The 18,856-nt window shown below is 40.0% G+C and overlaps 1 protein-coding gene across 1 annotated transcript in view; it reads right to left on the bottom strand.

Annotated features, from left to right (window-relative positions):
- Positions 1–1,756: 1,756 nt before the first annotated feature.
- The window catches only part of LOC109483570 (tyrosine-protein phosphatase Lar-like), a 71,438-nt gene continuing 54,338 nt past the window's right edge, over positions 1,757–18,856 (bottom strand). Inside the window, 15 exon segments of the mRNA XM_019786606.1 lie at positions 1,757–4,660; positions 5,179–5,314; positions 5,822–5,976; positions 7,797–8,057; positions 8,346–8,422; positions 8,621–8,714; positions 9,084–9,233; positions 9,681–9,816; positions 10,676–10,830; positions 11,301–11,420; positions 12,419–12,517; positions 12,969–13,169; positions 13,587–13,684; positions 15,125–15,222; positions 18,128–18,297. Of these exon segments, the coding sequence (XP_019642165.1) occupies positions 4,589–4,660; positions 5,179–5,314; positions 5,822–5,976; positions 7,797–8,057; positions 8,346–8,422; positions 8,621–8,714; positions 9,084–9,233; positions 9,681–9,816; positions 10,676–10,830; positions 11,301–11,420; positions 12,419–12,517; positions 12,969–13,169; positions 13,587–13,684; positions 15,125–15,222; positions 18,128–18,297 (2,022 nt within the window). The 3' untranslated portion in view covers positions 1,757–4,588.

An 18,856-nucleotide genomic window follows, 5' to 3' on the forward strand; every position in this document is an offset into this window, starting at 1 on the left:
CCAGACAGACTTGCGTAAGGCTATGCCGCGGAACGGAAGCACTCCGGCGCCGCCTCGGGAGAATATGGCGTTCCTACGCCGCAGGAATTTCAATCTGTACACCTAAACAGAAGCACAAGATAGACACCAACATACCTGGCCCCTTTCGCTTCCACAGAAAAGCTGCCGAATCGACGAATTCTGTCAAAACGAGCTCGTACAGTTCAAATGTACACCTCTGGACCCTCCACCCTAGCCCTGACCTGAATATAAACAAACCTGAACTTTAACCTTTGAGCGAATCCCACATTGGTCTTATTTTATTTCCTGATTACCCAACTAGTACAAATGATGTCCGTCTAACGGTTAGCTGCTTGTTGATTTTGACCAAGCACATAACCGTTAGGCGGACGCAATTTGTACTACATGTAGTTGGGTAATCAGGAGATAAAAAATCACCTGTTTACCACCACATAGCGCTATGTCAGATGTACTGTACAACACATTTGCAGAAGACTTCATTATTATCAAAATACCATTTTTTACGTGCACATCCTTCTTCTCAACAATATAGATAACTTAATAATGCCTCTTAGGACGCCTAATGACGCTTTTTGCGACGTTTATTAGCGCTATTTCACTATATTATATTCTCTTCTGTATATCTCCGCTGGTGACCGTGACACGGTCTTAATTTAGCGCCGCCCAGTGGTGTGCCGCGGTACTGCAGTCCCTGGTATCTCGCGTTGTGAAGGCTAATGCCAGTGCCTGCAGTACTGAAACTCATCACTGGGCGGCGCTAAATTGAGACCGTGTCTGCGTCAAGTGCGTAACGTATGTGATTGCCTCTCAATCAATCGTCAGAAACCGAAGCTTCCTTTCCTCAAAACATGAAAATATCGCAGTAAGGGCACTGTTGTTGCGTTTTTAACCAGTTAGGATAACATGTGTAATTGTGAAGGAAGGAAAGGCTTTGTAAAGGAGAAATCGAAAGGTTTTCCTGTCTACGTAGTTTCACCGACTGGTGGTAAACAGGTGGATTTTCGGTCGTCTTATTTTATCTCCTGATTACCCAACTAGTACAAATTACGTCCGCCTGACGGTTAGATGCTTGGTCAAATCAACAAGCATCTAACCGTCAGGCGGACGTAATTTGTACGAGTTGGGTAATCAGGAGATAAAATAATTAGACGACCGAAAAATCACCTGTTTACCACTAGTCGGCGTACAATGAGTCACTAATATGGTTGCTACGTAGTTTCCCGACTAACAATGTTGAAATTGGGTGGTCTTTTTTTTTATCTCCTGATTATCCAAATAGTACACGTATGTTCGCCAGACGGTCGAGTGCATACTGCTTGTGACGGCAGATTTCAGCGGCTGCAGTACCGAATCACGTCACTGGGCGGCGCTAAATTGAGACCGTGTCACGGTCGATTGTGACGACGGAAGAGGAAGGCTAGTGACTGCAGTACCTCCAACCGTCACTGGGTGGCGCTAAATTTAGACCGTGTGACGGTCGATTGTGACGACCGGAGACGAAGGCTTTTGACTGCAGTACCTTCAACCGTCACTGGGCGGCGCTAAATTAAGACCGTGTCTTGGCCATCTGAACCATGAAAATTCATTTCTTCCTGATTACCCAAATATTAAAAGTTATGTCAGTCAGACGGATAAGCTATATTTTATTTCACCAGTATTACTTTATATTAAAAGCTTGCTATTTACACACACAAACAGACATATACAAGAGAGAGGGAAATACATAAGAGCCATGTTAAGTTTCAGACAATTTATTTCAAACAAGCGTTGCTCATCAGCAATCTTTGGCAAAATTTGTACATGCGTAAATACAAATGATGGGACCGATTGCCTCCAGAACATGGTGATCTAGCAGTGACTACAGACGTTACAGTGCCAACTCTCTATACACATCTGAAAACTGGTCCAGACCACACCAATCTTACAGCTTGGTTCTCACATTTGCCAAATACATTTCTTTCAGATTCCCAAAATACAAGTAATCAATACAGCATGTTAGGTTCTACTATGAAATGAAATATGATATAAAGTTTTGACATGTGCATTACAAAGTTTGTTACACTTCGGTCACACAATCTTTTTTACAATATTCCGAACCAAGTAATAACCTTGGTCTGGCCTTACACTCAAAACTGGAACATGTCTGTGTCTGTGAACAGTAAATGGCTTTGTGGTTTCGCAGTCTCGAATACGATCAATTCACTGACTTGCTCAAAACACAGTTGGAACGCTAAGTTACCATTGAGAACCATAAAACTGGTTACTACAGTAAGGATTTCATGGCACCATTTAACTTCTTTGTCCTGTCAACCACACAACCAATCAACAAAACCTGTACAGAGTCCACAGAACCCTAATTTATACAGTTCTGGCGTGCCAGGTGGCCAAATCTGAAAAGCTCTGGTTGCTTTGGGTCTCATCTTTTGCGAACCAAAATCTAAACTTTGGAACAAAACGATTGAATGAGTTCTGGGGTATGTACAGGCTTGGTTTCTTGTGACAATACATCTGCAGAGCTGGCAAAATCATTGGGTTATGACAATCTCTACTTTGTTAATGTTGAGACAATGATTGGCTCACTATAACTACTGTAGAACACCTACCATCAGTACTTAATCAACTGGTTTTGGTTGTAAGGTACATGTAGTATGCCCATGATTTTGTTCTTCGAAACAATGTTACAAAAAGTTTTCGGAGAAGTTTGGCCAAGTTGCAGTGTTACAAACAGCTGGCATTGATGACATTACTAACTTTTATACAACAGTGTAACAGAACTGATGCTTTGGAGAACCTCCTAGGAAACTGAACGACTTTCATTGTACAACCTTTCACAATATTCAAAATGTACAAGCACACGGGGTAGTTTCATTACATTCTTACATACAAGCAAATATCTTACAACCTTTTTGCGGTATCACAGGGTTTAGCACCTTCAGACATTACAGATGAACAGGCATATACTTTCTGCAAAGTATATATACTTTCTGCAAAATTGTAGGAACAGAATGAAGGCTTTTCCATACAGGAAATGTGCAACAGAAATCTTGATTCTCTGTATCTATGCTGATATAAGCTTGTTTAAGTTACTTTACACAAATGTTGTATGTCTATCCGGGGAGTTGAGTCGATAAGGAAAGGAACAAAATGAACATAACTTAGTAAGAAGTAAGGGCCAACCACCTATTTACCTGACTCCTACTGACAATCTTCAACAAAAAGGGATCTGTCCTTTTCTGATGACTGAAATATCTGGATTTCAAAGATGTATAAACATTTGGGACTTTCATATACCGTAGGTTCTATCATCAACTGATGTGCAAATAATCACAATGAATTGTTGAAGACTTAGGAGCTTGTCTCATGAAAAAAAAAAATCACCAGAAATCAGTTAGTCTACGGTAGGAGTACAGTACAGGTCCCTTTCACCGTTTTTGGAGTTGCCAAATGGCAGCATCAAATGTCGAAACTCCCCACAGATATATACAAACATACACACACATATTCGCATCCGCTCTTTGCTATGTTAAGTGATACTCTTATCACAGAGAAGCTCTCTCGATTACAAAACAAAGATCAAGCCTACGAGATACAACCTAAGATTTTTGCCGAAAACGTGGATAATACAATTTCAACGTCATACAAAAATATTTGATATGAGAACTTGGCTCACCACACAACAACGTAAATACAACTAATGTGATATCATACGAAAAAATTCATTGGCGTCTTATTATACAATGGTTGGATTCATCTACGATGCACAAAAACGTGCATAGGTACATGTTTGAAACATATGCCACCCTCTGAACAGGCTGGGTTTCTCTTCCCAGTCCTGTAGCATTATGCAACCAACCGAAAATCCATTCCTTATGCAAAATATATTCACAACTAAAAAGTACAGCTACTAAAAATACAGGTACAAAAATTTATGTACAGAATTGTGTTGTTTGTCCATCACAACATTATGATACAAATTCGGCACTTCTTGTTTTTTCTTTTTAGACGAACTCAATTTTATCTCTAGGGTGCTGAGGATACGTCTGGATTGTTCAAGTGCTTTTTTCTGGCAGTATAACTGACTTGAGTAGAGGTTGTGTTATGTGTTTAGCATGTCGACATGAGTAATAAGCTGTCTTCAAACAACAATCAGAATCAAATTTCAGACTTCCAAGTATAGTCCTGCTATCGAGAAAGTGGTACAAAAACAATTCCCATCGCTTTCGAGAGAAATCAACTTCAACACTCAATTTCAAGTGCCCACACTTCTGATTTTAAGTGCAAAATTAATGTGCAACGCTTTTTTTTAGACCACCAAGTCTGAATTTGCAAAAGTTGTGCACGAATTCGGTGCAAACTTTTCGACGAACTTAAGCAGACGCCTAGCGTAAGCAAACACAACAGTAAATAATAACGCATGTCCGGCGTGGGTAGCCAAGCAAGGATAACCTTTTTCATCGTTGCAACTTGGTCCATGAGGTATCGGTGTTGACTTGATTGAATCGTACAAAAGATTTTGGCTGCTTGGAGCGGATGAATGGCTGGCGTTAGGCGGCGATGGCCGGACATGTTAGCAGTTGGCGTAGTGGTCGAAGGAGCCGAGATACTCCAGCGCGGCACGATAGCAGAACTGGTACTGGTCCTGGAAGGGGAAAGAAGTTCAAATTTAGTACTGCTGTTGTTAGTGTTAAGTAGCAGAACTCAGCATACATGTACATTGTATCTAATACAATTGTTGAGCAATAAAGTTATTATCATCATAGACAGAACTACAAGTGCCAGAGATATCAACCCAGAATTTAGGCGTTCAAAAGATAATTTTTCCTTAATTATCATAGAGGGACCCAACCTCTGGACCAAGAGGTTGGGAGTTTGAATCCTGTCTGTTGTAGCTCACCCTACATGCACACTACTGTAAAGGGCTACATGCTTAGGATGGGACATGAAGCCATGGTCTAGGCAAAAGAGCTTGGAGAATTTCCCCAGTACAATGAACCTGTAAATACTGTACATAGCATCTGTCTCCTCTGTTACGATCAGTGGCCTAAAACTAGATTAAGATCACTTTTTTCTGTACATTCATGTGTCTGCAGCTTGTACTTACTGTACAAAACTGGAAAACAAACAAATTAGAAAACAAACAAACAAACATGTGCGTACCTCTGTCTGCACCATGGCGGGTCTCTGTGTGCGCAGCATCTTGACGGTCTGGAACATGTCCACCACGCCCTCGTACCTCATCCGGTCCAGAACAATCGCCAGGGTGATGAACACGCCCGTCCGACCCACGCCAGCACTGATGGGAGATGGTAATCATAATGAGTTAACATGTACACACAGTACAGGCATTGTATTTTGTTTCTTCATTTATAATGTTTAAAAGACAGTGTTTCTTAAAACTGAAAAAGACTAAAATGGGCAAAATTGTAATCTCCAAGCAAATCTAATGGTGGCTGCAATACAGTATCAAATTGGCCAGACCAAGGGAGCAAATGGTAAACTTGAGTGGCCAATTTGATCATACCCTACCCTGAATGAATCTGCTTGGAGATTAGCAAAGTTGGCAATCCAAGTGACTTGTAATTATCCTGTTGGATCTGTGCCGTTTTGTTCAATAAAAACACATAATGAGCCCTTCAGATCTTTACATTTTTTCCAAGAACTTAAGATATACAAGCCATGATCCTTGTCCTTCAGCTATCTAGTTCCTTATTGTGGAAATGGTTACATGCACTTTGTTTACCAGTGATTTGACTCAAACATTCATCCATGTCTAACCCATAATATCCAAATGACCCCTGACCTGCAGTGAGCTGTGATTGGCCCCTCCTGTCCGAACTGTTCCTTGGTTTTGTGGACCTGACCAATGAAATCGATGAATCCCTCGCCAGACTTTGGCACGCCCTGCTCCGGCCAATCCGTGAACTGGAACTGGCGGATCGTCCTGGATTGTCCGTCCTGTGGTTAAAAATAGACAAATTCAAGTTCAGATTCACGTCTATGAAGTCAACATTTAGTTACCAATATTTGGTATTATAATATCTGCCTGCATTGCCTGTGTAAAGTGTGCTGAAAATAAATACAAAATGGTTGACAATTGTCAAATACACTGGAACACGAGATCATTTTTATTTATGGAATAAGTATATTACTTACTAATTCATGTACATGTACATCTTTTACTTACACACCAAAATAGATGTCAAAATATGAGGCATTGTGTAGTGGTTGGGACTGGCTATGTGGTGTTGACAAATTGTGTAAGAAGAAGTGGAAAAGGCTGAAATCAGGAGTTAAAGTGTTCTCCAAGAAATAAAATGAAAAAACAGTTGTGTGGCCCAGTGCATAGAATCCCTAAATCATGTGAGTTCACATCCTTGACAAGGTGTAAGAATTTTTGACATCTAGAGTACAATATCAAAGACAACACAACCACCAGTGCAGCAACAACACAGACACAGAACATCACCGTGACAACACAGACACAGAACATCACCATGGCAACATAGAATGTCACCATGACAACACGGAACGTCACCATGACGACACCTGCGAACAAACGTAGGACCCACTCACCACGCTCTGCACAGCGCGAGCCGGGGGAGGGAGGGAGGAGAGAAACAAGAGGGACGATGATAGATGGTTTCGCATGGCAAAGAGTTCTTAGGAATGTTCTTAGAAAAGTTCTTCTGTAAGTATCACTCCCTCTAGGGAGCACAAGCAAGGATCTTAGCATCCTCAAGAAGTTACAGAGCGCACTGAAGTCTTACAGGAAAGATGAGGTGCCTCACCATTGGTTAAAACCTGGCCAATCACAAAGCACCATTGAGAAGACTGAATAGGAGTCACACAGCTTCATCTCGTTCAAATATTTGAGAGCTCACTCTCATTCTTACAATGTTATTACAATGAAAAATTTGAAAGGTATTTCTGTCTGTCAAGTATATATCTACAGACAGTACTTATTACTTGATATGTACAATACATGTATGTTCAGGAGAGAAAGAAAAGAAAAAGTCACAACACTTTGAGAGATGAAAGGCATGCTGTATGCTCCACTGAGGAAATGATGATGATGATGATTATGCAGAGTTTGATTCACACCATTTTAGGCTCTAAAGGATCTAACCAAAGAAAGTGACCTTAGTAACTTGAAAGAAAGAAAACAAAACAATCCATAAACCCATGGTTTTCCTCTGAATCAAAAAGCTGAATCAAAAAGCTTGCAAACAAAGACAGTCTTAGAGACATACTGGAAGTGAATAAATCAAACTCTGCTTGTGACTTCAAAGAACCAATTGCCATGTGTTCAAGACACACAAACTAATACAATCACTAAAACACAGGACAAGTTTCAACATTCAAAGGAAAAACAAGAACACACTGGTCTCTGCATCTTTCCACGTTCCAAGTAACCAGCGTTACCAGAAAGAGAGACAAACAACCACACATTCAAGAAAATGGACACTGGTCTTTTGAAACCTGGATCTTCCAAATTCCAAAAGTAACCTAGCCTGGTTACCAAACCTATTACAGCTCCTGAGTCCTACATCCTCTCCGCAAAAAAGAGGAGAGGGTGTAGGACTCAGGAGCTGTAATAGGTTTGGTGACCAGGCAAAAGTAACCAGTGTTGCAAAGAAAGACCTGCAAACAACACCAGGTCATAGGACAAATTTTAACACATTAAAGACAGTGAATACTGGTCTCTTGAAATCTGGATCATTCCAAGTGACCAGTGTTGTATTTCTTATAAGAAAAGATCGTTAAAAAACACTCACCCTGGCGTCAGTAACCTTAAACTCCCTCAGGATGTACTGCGGCATGTTGTACTCCGCCATGGGGTCCACCACGAAGTACTGGTAGCGAGCGGAGCGCTCCGAGGGCCAGTACTGGTGACACTTTTCCCTGCCCATCTCCCGCAGCTTGGTCAGCATGACGATGATCGTGGAGTTGTGCTCCCAAAGCATCCGCCAGAAATCCTCCGTCGTCTCTGCCAGAGGACCCTGGGTGGCGATGTACGCATTCCTCTGCCGGTAACCCTTATGGGATGGAAGAACAGAAGGGTGTTACCTTCAACAATGCACAAATGCTATGTCTATGAATGAATGAATGAATGGCAAACTAGCAGTCTGTACATACAAATATTTTATGGCAAAATAGGCTTACAAAGTACCTTTGCACCTCACATCTACATGACAACAATATCTATCTGCAAGTGAAAAATTGAGTCTGTACTTTTTGATTTACAGTAGTTACATAAGTAAGGTTGGAATTCTAATGTAGAATGCATGTATCCAAGAAATGTGGAATGAAATTTGGGAACTTACATCAATGAAGCTGGCGTTGATGTAATCCGATCCGTCGCAGCCTCTGATTGGCTGCAGGCACACACGTGTTGATTCATCTGGAAAGTAAAATGCAAAAAAATTTTGATTATCGTTCATTCTAGTTTTATGAGATTACATGTATATCTACTTGTAGATAACAATGATGGCTTTATTCAGCATTAAAATTACATTGCAAATAACCAGCTAGAATGTAAAAGTGTTCAATGAAAGTTCAATACAGAAGAGCAGATATTTGTATGATGGTTAATACTTACATGGCATGATGTTGACTAATCTGTTCTTGAACTTGTTGCAGGGAAGGTTGGCACTGACGAACCTGGAGGTGTGAGCTTTGGTATTGGCCAGCCGCTGGGGGAAGATTAGAAAATGTTTGATCAGACAAAAGTTCAGCTCGAGTTTAATTACATGTGCAACGATAAAAACTACGTTGAGGCTGACCAGTGGATAGGCTGCTAGAAGTTCGATGGAGTCAGGATACATATAGCTTCCTACACCAGGTATACAGTAAATGTATTTATTTGCACCCACTGATCTTCTACCTTTCTGGTAGCTAATACTGAATTCTGGCATTGCGATCTGCTTTGTCACTTTCTTCTCCTAACTACATGATTCTTAAAACAAAATCTCTAAAAGGAAAGACTATCCAAGGACATGCTTTTCTAGAGCTACATGTACTTTGAAATTGAAAAAAAAAGACAAAATCAGAGAAAAATTTACCTTGAATTCCAACTCCATTCCAGTCACCGTCTCTCCGGGTTCAATCTGGGTCAACTTCTGTATATGGGCGTAGAGGTTCCGCGCGGGCACCTCCGTGTTTCCGCTAGAGACGGCCTCGAATATCGCGTCGTGGATGAAGATGTACTGGTCCTGGGTCAAACAAGGAGCAAATTTTAGCATAAACTAGAAGGTAACGTTTGCAAAGCAAATGCATAATGTTTACCTTGGCATATGGTCTCCTCTGTTAATTTTTATTCAAACACATTCATATATATGGTGACAGAAGTCTAAATCACTCGAGATATAAAACTGCAACATGATGTAACCCAACACTAATAACCACGGTGACAGATGTATGGTTCAGGTCATTGACCTTATTTGTTTGGAGAGAAGACGAAGAAGATTTTTATAAAAAAAGGAATAAGGTCTCCAAAATGTAACATTTGATATTTGCTGTGCCCAAGAACCACAGGACAGAGGCAAATGGCGAGCCACCATCAAGCCCCAGCATCAGCGTGCAAGCACGTCTAACCCTCGGTTACGGGGAACAACAGACATCAAAAGTTAAACCAGATACAGAGACAGAGATTTGCATACCTCAGTCTGCACCATGTAGTTCCTCTGGGCGCGCAGCAGCGTGACATGGCCGTACACGTCCACCGTCTTCTCATGCTTGATGCGCTCCAGCATCGCGTCAATCACGATGAAGCACCCGGTTCTGCCAACACCAGCACTGAGGACAACACGGGGAACAGTGTGAATTTATCTGACTACTATTACTACATGTTATGCACCATACGTGTTTGATGTTTCATTGAAAATCCATTAGATTAGGCATATCATTCTAATCTATTCTTCCTGGATTCATTAAAACAGAAACAGTGTCATATATCATATACATGTACATGTGCATCGTCAGTTATACTAAGTGTACATACTGAAAGACTTCAAACGTAGAAAGCTAACAGAGATGATACGATCCATTACAAAACATTTTTCTTACAATTTTCTTCCAAAAAAGTTCACAGCTTAAAGCTAACAACTCTAGCATACAAGTACTTCTGGTTACTTCAAATTCAAAAGACTTTCCAACTTCTTTTTCACCATGCTGGAATTCCTAATAGCCAGCATACGAACCTGCCAAGTGCATAGGATATAGGCACTAGAAAATTGCTGGTTTCATACTACAAGTTAATAGTTTTTAGGCTGAGCCATACCAGCAGTGTACGATCGTGGGCCCAGGCCTTGACTGTAGTCTAACTGTTACTGTAATGTACTATAAGTTACAGTCTAGATGTACATTAAGTTGTAAGCTAAGCCATACCTGCAGTGAACGATCATGGGCCCAGCAGGGTTGCAGGCTTTAACTGTAGTCTAACAGTACTGTAATGTACTGTACTATAAGTCTAGATGTACAGTAAGTTGCAGACTAAGTAATACCTGCAGTGAACAATCATGGGCCCAGCGTCAGGTGGGTTGCAGGCCTTGACTCTCCTGAGGAAGGCCAGGAAGGGGGTGGGGTGTTCAGGAACCCCGTAGGCCCTAACAGTTAACTTACAACAGTCTAGATGTACAGGAAGACTAAGCCATACCTGCAGTGAACGATCATGGGCCCAGCGTCAGGCGGGTTGCAGGCCTTGACCCTCCTGAGGAAGGCGAGGAACGGGGTGGGGTGTTCAGGAACGCCGTGGTCCGGCCAGGCCGTGAACTGGAACTGTCGCACCTCACGCTTCTCACTAGAACCATGCTGCGGGGAGGGAAGGGGGAGTGGGGGGCATGTGTCAGGAAAGGGTTGTATTTTATGTGCTAAAAGTTTACAATAACATCAAATAACTTGCACCTATCACTTACTGAATGTAAGAATGTAAAAAAGAAGCCCCCAAGTCTAGGGTACAGCTAGAACATCTCAATTCATCAATACATTTAACAGGGTTTGAAATACTTCTATGTCTCAGGTTGCCCACCTAAGCAGGCTCACCTATGCCAAAAAATAGGTTTCCTATCAATATTTCAGGTTGCCCCAGTTACTATATCAAACTTGTTTCTTGTTCTTTCCTCACCCGAAATAAGGTACTCTCCAGTTGACATATCTACAATCCTCCTTATCAATACGTAAACATCACTCACAATCTACTAGTAGATGATGGTACACTTTAAAATTTATTCTCTTAAGTTAAAGCACAGAAACTGAAAAACAGAAAACCATGCAGTACTCACCCTGAAGAGGGCGAATGTCCTGACGGTGTAGGTGGCCAGCTCGATGGTGTCCAGCAGGGTGACCTGGACTGACCCGTACGTTTCTGTGCCCCGGGTCGGCCAGTACTGGTCGCACTTCACCTACAGAATGAAGTTACCATGGTTACAACACTGCTGTGAAATGTATTAAAGGCCTCTTCTGTCTGCCGTTTAGTCTGTCTTTTATATTCTGGTGTTTTTGTAATGTAATTCTATTTCAGGCCACAAAAACTTGACTTTGTAGCTGACATCCATCCATTCAGTTTCAGATTTGCATAAAAAATTCTCATAACAAAGCGTGGAAATAGATACAGAACACTTGCAACCAGGAAACAATTATTAAACTGATTAACAAATATATTTTTGTTATTGTGAACAATTAATTTTCATTTGTTTCAACATGTTCATTATCACTTCTTTTTGTCTTTTGCCTCAATACTCTCACATGAAATTTTGCGTCTCCAAAGGATGTCATCCACAAAATTAAGTATTCTTGACCTGATATTTGGTGTCTTTTTATGACATAGACTCACACATGTATGTCCACCTGAAATAAACCATTATTAGAACAAAATGCATGCAAATTGCTACACTGTACTGTACTGATCACAACCATTGAAATCCACAATAGATACTATGTTGCTCAATGCACTAGCTAAATGCTAAATGCTGTATTGAACAATTGACTGTAGCCAGTGCAGTACAGTGCATTAAAGTTAGCAATCTTTGAGCATGCTGCAATAGCTTACACTAAGCAAGCTGTGTTCATATGATGTTGTGAGCAATAAGATGTGTTCTACATGGTGAAAAGTTACATGTGTCTACTTTTTCTTTAAGTGTGAAAAAGTGTTCTTGTGTTTTTTCATACTTTACCAACTTCTGTGCAGAAGAAGTATAAAAGTATACTGCACCTAAGAAGTGCTTGTGAAGATCGACGAAAATAAATAAACGGGAAATGTGACAAAATGAAGTGACACAACAGAAATCGAAAGAAAGGCACCGGAAAATAAAATAAAAGCCAGCAAGGGAAGCATAACTTAAAAATAAAAGGAAAGGAAAAAAAGAACAGAAAAGGTTTCCAAACATACGTGGATGCTTACCCTGGTCCGCTCCTCGAGTTTGGTCATCATCACGACAGTAGCACTGCGCTGTTCCCAGACCATGCGCCAGAAGTCAGGGATGGTCTCGGGAAGAGGGCCCTGGAAAATCGAAGAAAAATTAGGAACACTTGAAATGCAGACAACTTTCCTGTTTTCTAACAAATACTGGAGTGTTATCATGCTACAATGAAGCAACAAGTTGTTAAGTATTTTCTATCAAGCTTTACATATCAAACTTCTAATTACATATTTCCTTCTATCATTCATAAGTACAACTCTTTCCCCTCCTAGCCATTATTTCTGCAACACTCTAGATCTTTATTTCCCCATACAAGAGAGTTTTTCTTTTTCCAAGTAAACAAGTATAGTAATCTTAGGTGCAGATTACAAGAAAAAGTACAGGTAGTGTAGTTCAATTTTTTCTGTATGCATTACATTTGACTTGGATAGGACCAGATCCAAGGTAGACACAAAATCCGATCTAAAACAAATTATACTACCTAATTATACTGTACGTACTGAACAAAAAGACTACGGGAATTTCACAAACCTGTGTGGCGATGTAGGCATTCTGCCTGCGGTAACCGTCCATGTAGTTGGCGTTGAGGTAGTCGCTACCCGGCACGCCGTCGATGTTCTGCAGGATGACCCGCGAGTGGTCGTACGCGATGACGTTAGCGTAACGGTTCTTGGGTTTGTTGACCTCCAGGTTAGAGTTGTCCCATGTGAACTGCTGTCCTGGCTCTATGGACTGGAGGGAAGAATCACATAAATATTGTTAAGTTACAAAGAAGGGTACATTTTTTATACCTTAAATCAACTTGGACTAAATGGAGGGGACAAATACTGTCAAGTTACAGATCGAGCTACATTTTGGACTACATGTATATGGAAGTCACGAAGAGAGTTACATTTTCTTTTTAAAATTCAATTTTTTTTCTTTGAATCTACAAACAACAGCTGTAAAAAAAGGAATCAGGAAACATATATCAGTTCATTTTGAAGATGGCTAACACCTTTTCTTAGTTAACTACTGTAAATTTTGGAACTTTCAAACTGTGGAAAACTATATCAGGAAATCTAACAACAAGTTCAGTTATTCTTATACATTGTTCTTATATATCTTAAAGCAATATCACCACTTCTTCTATCTTTAAGAAGACCTTACCTCATACTCCTGAGAGAACTTGAGATTGTCGTTTGCCTTGAGACGCTCGATATGCTCAGCCAGCTCCAACACCGGGATGGGAGGGTGGCTCATCATGGCTGGAATATAACACAAAATACCATAAGGATTGTCTACAAAATTAGCCGATACATAAAACAATTTACAGTAACGCTTGGTTCCAAAATTTGCCAATGTGTAGTGCAATTTACGGTAAGATTCTGTTCCAAAATTAGCTAGAAAGGATTGGCTTCATAATTAGCCAAAGTGTAACACACTTTGCAGTAAGGATTTGTACCAAATTTATGGTAAGAATTGGTTCCAACATTAGCCAATGTGTAACACAATTTATGGTTAAGATTGGCTTAGGCCATACCTGATTTGTAACAAAACAAAATGCTTTCAACTACACTATATTTCTGAAAAGCATTCCAGAAAGAAGCTACATTCTGAAACCATTTGGGTCTACAATAAAAATACCATACTTTTTATGATCCATCTTTGCATTAAAGTACAGTTGTTTCTTTGTATGCTTTAGTAATTCAGTATCTCCAAAACCCCCTTTCCTACCCCCAATACATGTCAAATCTGGACATCACCCACTTAACCCCGATTTCCCCACACCAGGAAACCTTTGACCTGATGTCAGGACCCCTGGGGCTAAAGGTCGTGACACCTGACCTACCCAGACCACACCTGGAGTTACTAACTAGATGGAGTCAGTAGGGCTTTTGTTTTACATCTCTTTAAATAGTGTACAATCATCCTTCAGTCCATTTGCAGCTAAGTATATAAGGTGCCTCAAAACAGCTAGATGTGTGTAACATTTAACTCTTTAACTAAGTGAGATTTTCTTAATTTGGGAGATAGCCAGCACCAAATACATTTTGCTCAAGAGACATGTACGAATGTCAAGTATAGACAGGATTCTTCATAGTTTAAAAATCTAAAGGTCCAAAATATACAGGTTAGGTTATGCAAGTAGTACCTGTACTCAATTAAGTTACTTTACTAGCTTGTTGTTGGAGCATGAAAATTACAACTCTGCAAAGAGGAACATGGAGCAACCCTGTGTGATTGATTTTCAAAGCCCAGGACCTTCACCTGTCTTCTATTTAACTCTTGTAGGTATAATTTAACCCAGCTTCTTAGGAGTCCTTGTCTCTACCTCCTACAGTGACTAACTGTGAATACCCTTCTTGACAATACCTTCCACTATATGTCTTCTAGTATATGTCTTCTACATGTACCAGAGTACTATAGTTGAGCATAGAGGGAAGATTTTCATTCAAATACACAATACGTAATAATCTATGGTACATGCATATCCAGTCTCTAGTTGTCTATAGTGTATCAAGTAAATGTGGAAGGCTTAAACTATGCTAAATAACTTTCCACAATTTGAAGTTACCATAATTTTACTTGCTTGTTTTCTTTTCAACATAACCAATCCCTATAGCTAAAACCAGAGTGGTACATGTAGTGATGCATCAAAAGTCTATCTCTGCATGTAGAAGGTTGAAGTGTAATATGATACGTACCAGGTGTTTGGTAGTTAAGTCTGCGTAGCTCCACTGGGTCAGTAGGATGGGTCAGGTGCTCAGGTGCTCCTCCTTTAGGTGCCGACTCTGTCTTCTTCCTACAGAACACAGAACAGGACACGGTTAGAGCTTAGATTAGATTAGTTAGAAAGGAAAATTAAAAAAATAACACCAATACCAAGTACATTTTGTAAGAATCACACAAAGAGATGATGTAAGTATGACATAATAATTTTTCCTATAGCACAAACCAAGACGTCAAAATCTTAACTTCACTCTTGACACAAAATACATGTAACTTGTGAGTGAAATGTACTGACAAAAGAAGCTTGCACAACAGACAATTTGTGACACAACAAAGTATACATGATGGATACATGTACATGAAGCACAGAGTACAAGTATTAAAATATTCCAAAATCCTGGCCCAAATACATGTACGTATACATTGTACAGATACTACATCAGGTGAAACAGTAGGAACAGTGCATTTTTCTTTATACAAAACAATTCTAATTCTGAAATTTGAGGAAACTGCAACAAAAAAGTCTGTCATCCCTACAATGGAAACAGTGAAATGAAGTATCATTTGGTAACTTGTCCCCGAAACCATTTTTTTTTAAATTAGTACATGTATAACGATACTTTCTAATTAATCCTGTAACGAGTTGCTGGAGAAGTAAGGACATATTAGTCACCTGTCCTCAACACTGATGTGCAGAAAAAGCAGCAGGAGAAAAAGGAGAGAGAGAAAAGCTCAGAGTTAGTAACATTATCCACACACAGACTACGAACATGCACATGGAACAGAACAATACAGGCAGGGTCCATACATGTCAGGAAGTCAGTCTTTTTCAGACATATTTTGTAAGTAAGATTGGAGCACAAAAATCTAATAGGTTTGCATTCAGCAAGCTCTGAGTATGAGGAAAATGCAGAGAAAACTTTCAGAACTTATTTTTCCAGAAATCTGATTTGCAAAACATTAACAAAGTACAAACTTTACATGATAAAGTGAGCTTTGAAAAGTCTGTTGGAATTTTGAGTAAGTATTCAGAAATGATTGTTTCTAAATTCAAATTCAACATCATAGTGTTTTTTTACACTTTCGCAGGTCTATGATTTAGAATGAAGTGATGGAAAATATATTTTGATGGTTTGGTAGAAATTTTGCACATGTATGGACCCTGTTGCGACAACGCATGCACTTCTCCGTTTTCTTATCATTCCTTCCCGTCTTTTTCACCCACCTTGGCAGCCTCCTGAACGCGAGGGAGCGAAAAATAAAAGGGGAACAAAAAGGGGAAAATCCACTTTGGTTAATGGCAGTTTCTTTGGAGTGGGTGATTGTAGATTTGGGTGTTAGAAGTCAAAGTCAGTTTGGTGAAGAAAAGTAGGGTTTTGTTCATGGTGTGCAATAGGAGAAGCTTTAAAGGGTGCTTTGAGAGAAGTTTTCGAGAAATATCTTTGAAGCTTAAGGTTGCGACAGAAAGTGAAATCTGTGTTGTGAGCGTTCTTTGTCAATTCTAGAAAAGTTATGATGTTTTGCCCCATAGTTTCTTTCTCATGCTCAAATATGATCAGAAACAAATATATGATTTTATACCATTAAAAAGTGCAGCATGGCTTTTGTTTTGATTGAAAATTACAGATTGAATATACTGATAAAAATTTGCTAAAAATCCAAAGGGAGCACCAAAAATGGTGCTCCACATTGTATTGCAAAATGGTGTTCTTGCAATCCCAAAAAAGTCAAAGAGTGGTGAAGTAAGCCAACATTTTGGATTTCTGTGAGAAAGAAAAGTACAAAGGGAAGACAAGGGTGTATAAAGGAGGGAGCTGAAAATGAACCTAGACTTGTTAGTTTGACAGTCGACATGCAACAGTAGAAGGGAGAGGACTACAAACCCTGGTTAGTTTAGCCTCCATAGCATGCCAAAAACCGAGGGTTTTAGGGGTCTTCAGGGTCTTTGGGATCTTTTATGGGCTATTTTCTTATTGCATATAGACAACATAGCCCTTTATAGAACCGGGTTAATCAGAAAACAGCCAAAGACCACCAAACACCCAGTTCTACAAGCCTGCTACGGAGGCTAGGTTAGTTCTGTTACATGAGGAAAAACACTACAAAACAGGAGCTGGTCGAGGTTAGTAGCTTGGACATTTTTAACGAGAAGTTCCACGGATGAAGTTAGTCGTCAAACATACCTTTCCGGCTTCCTGAGGGAAGCAGGGATGGTGGGAGGGAGAACAAAAAGGAAAAATCTGGTTAAATTTGTGGTGAAAAATCGAACAAAATTCGTTCAGTTTTTGTTAGTGTTTTCCATGCATGCGCATGAGCAGGGGTGAGCTAACGCAACCAAGGAGGGGCAGTTTCAAACTCTTACGTGGCAATAAAAAATTGACAAAAAGGCTAAAAAAACTGCATGGCAAGAGGTCATTTTACTTACTGCGAATTAATGCAATTAATAACCTTTCATTTATTAATACTTTCTTACCTGTACCTTTCAAACCTACATGTTTTACAAGTGAGCATTCAGCTGTATTATAGTTAAAAGCTTGAAGCCAAGCATACCAGTGATCAAGCAAATATTTGCAAATTGCTTGCTTAAAAAACTGTTAAGTAAAAAGAATAAAAATACACTTTTTGCCTGCTACAAACGATCTAATTTTTTTTGCTTTCAGTGCTGAACTTTCCACTCTTTACCACACTATATTTACAGAAACTGTTTGAATGCTGTAGCTTTAACATTGTTTAGACATATTCTAAAACTCTTACGAAAGTAGACAAATTTGTGACATTTCTCACCTTCTGTAACAGTACAAATTCACGAAATGTCTCCCATGTCTCAAGTGCATCTAATTTTTTGCTTTCTGCACATAACTTCCCACTCTTACCATATTTCATTTGCAAAAACTGAATTTGAATGCTCTAAGACATATAATTAGACATACTCTAATAATACTGATGCGAAAGAAGAAAACAACTTTGTGACATCTCACCTCCTGTACATGAGGATGACGATGATGATGACAGAGATGACGATGATTGACATCACCGGGGCGACGACCCACAGCACGTTGTTAGGCGTGACCTCCTGCTTGCCAACGCTCGGCGACACCTGCGCGGTCATGGGCTTGGAGTAGTTACTGGACTTGTATAGGCGATCCAACTGAAAGGAAGAAAGAAAGGAATCGTTAGTGCAAAGGCAACATTTCTAAAAACAATATTCTATAGTAGTATCCATGAGTGTATTCCTCATCATCTATGCTATGCAAAATTGTTTCTTCTTGACTTTAGAATGCTTTCAAAAGATAGGGTTCAAGAAGCAGAGGCTGGTTGCCTGAGCAATCCTTCCCTCCATTACACAACTCTTATACATGTTCTTGTAGTATAGTCATTCTGCTCACAACCATGAGGTCCTGAGTTCAAATCCTGCCATGTCTCTAACCTTGTGCCTTTGCGAACGGCACTTAACAAGACTTTCCTCATTTTGCTCAGGTGTTAATGAGTATGCCAGAGTGATCATTATCATGATCGTAGGCATCAAAAGAAAAACCAAAAAGAAAAGCCCAACCTACCCCTGGGTTGGCTGGCTGTGGCCTGGGTGGTATGTATGCTCTCAGGAAAGCCATGTAGTGTTTCCCCATCTCCCAATATACATAACCCTCTCAACAAAACAAAAATACTTGTTTTAGACAATATCTAACCCAACCTACCCCTGGGTTGGC

This window comes from Branchiostoma belcheri, unplaced genomic scaffold, assembly GCF_001625305.1.
Source record: "Branchiostoma belcheri isolate BF01 breed outbred unplaced genomic scaffold, Haploidv18h27 scaffold65, whole genome shotgun sequence".
NCBI classification, from domain to species: Eukaryota; Metazoa; Chordata; class Leptocardii; order Amphioxiformes; family Branchiostomatidae; genus Branchiostoma; species Branchiostoma belcheri.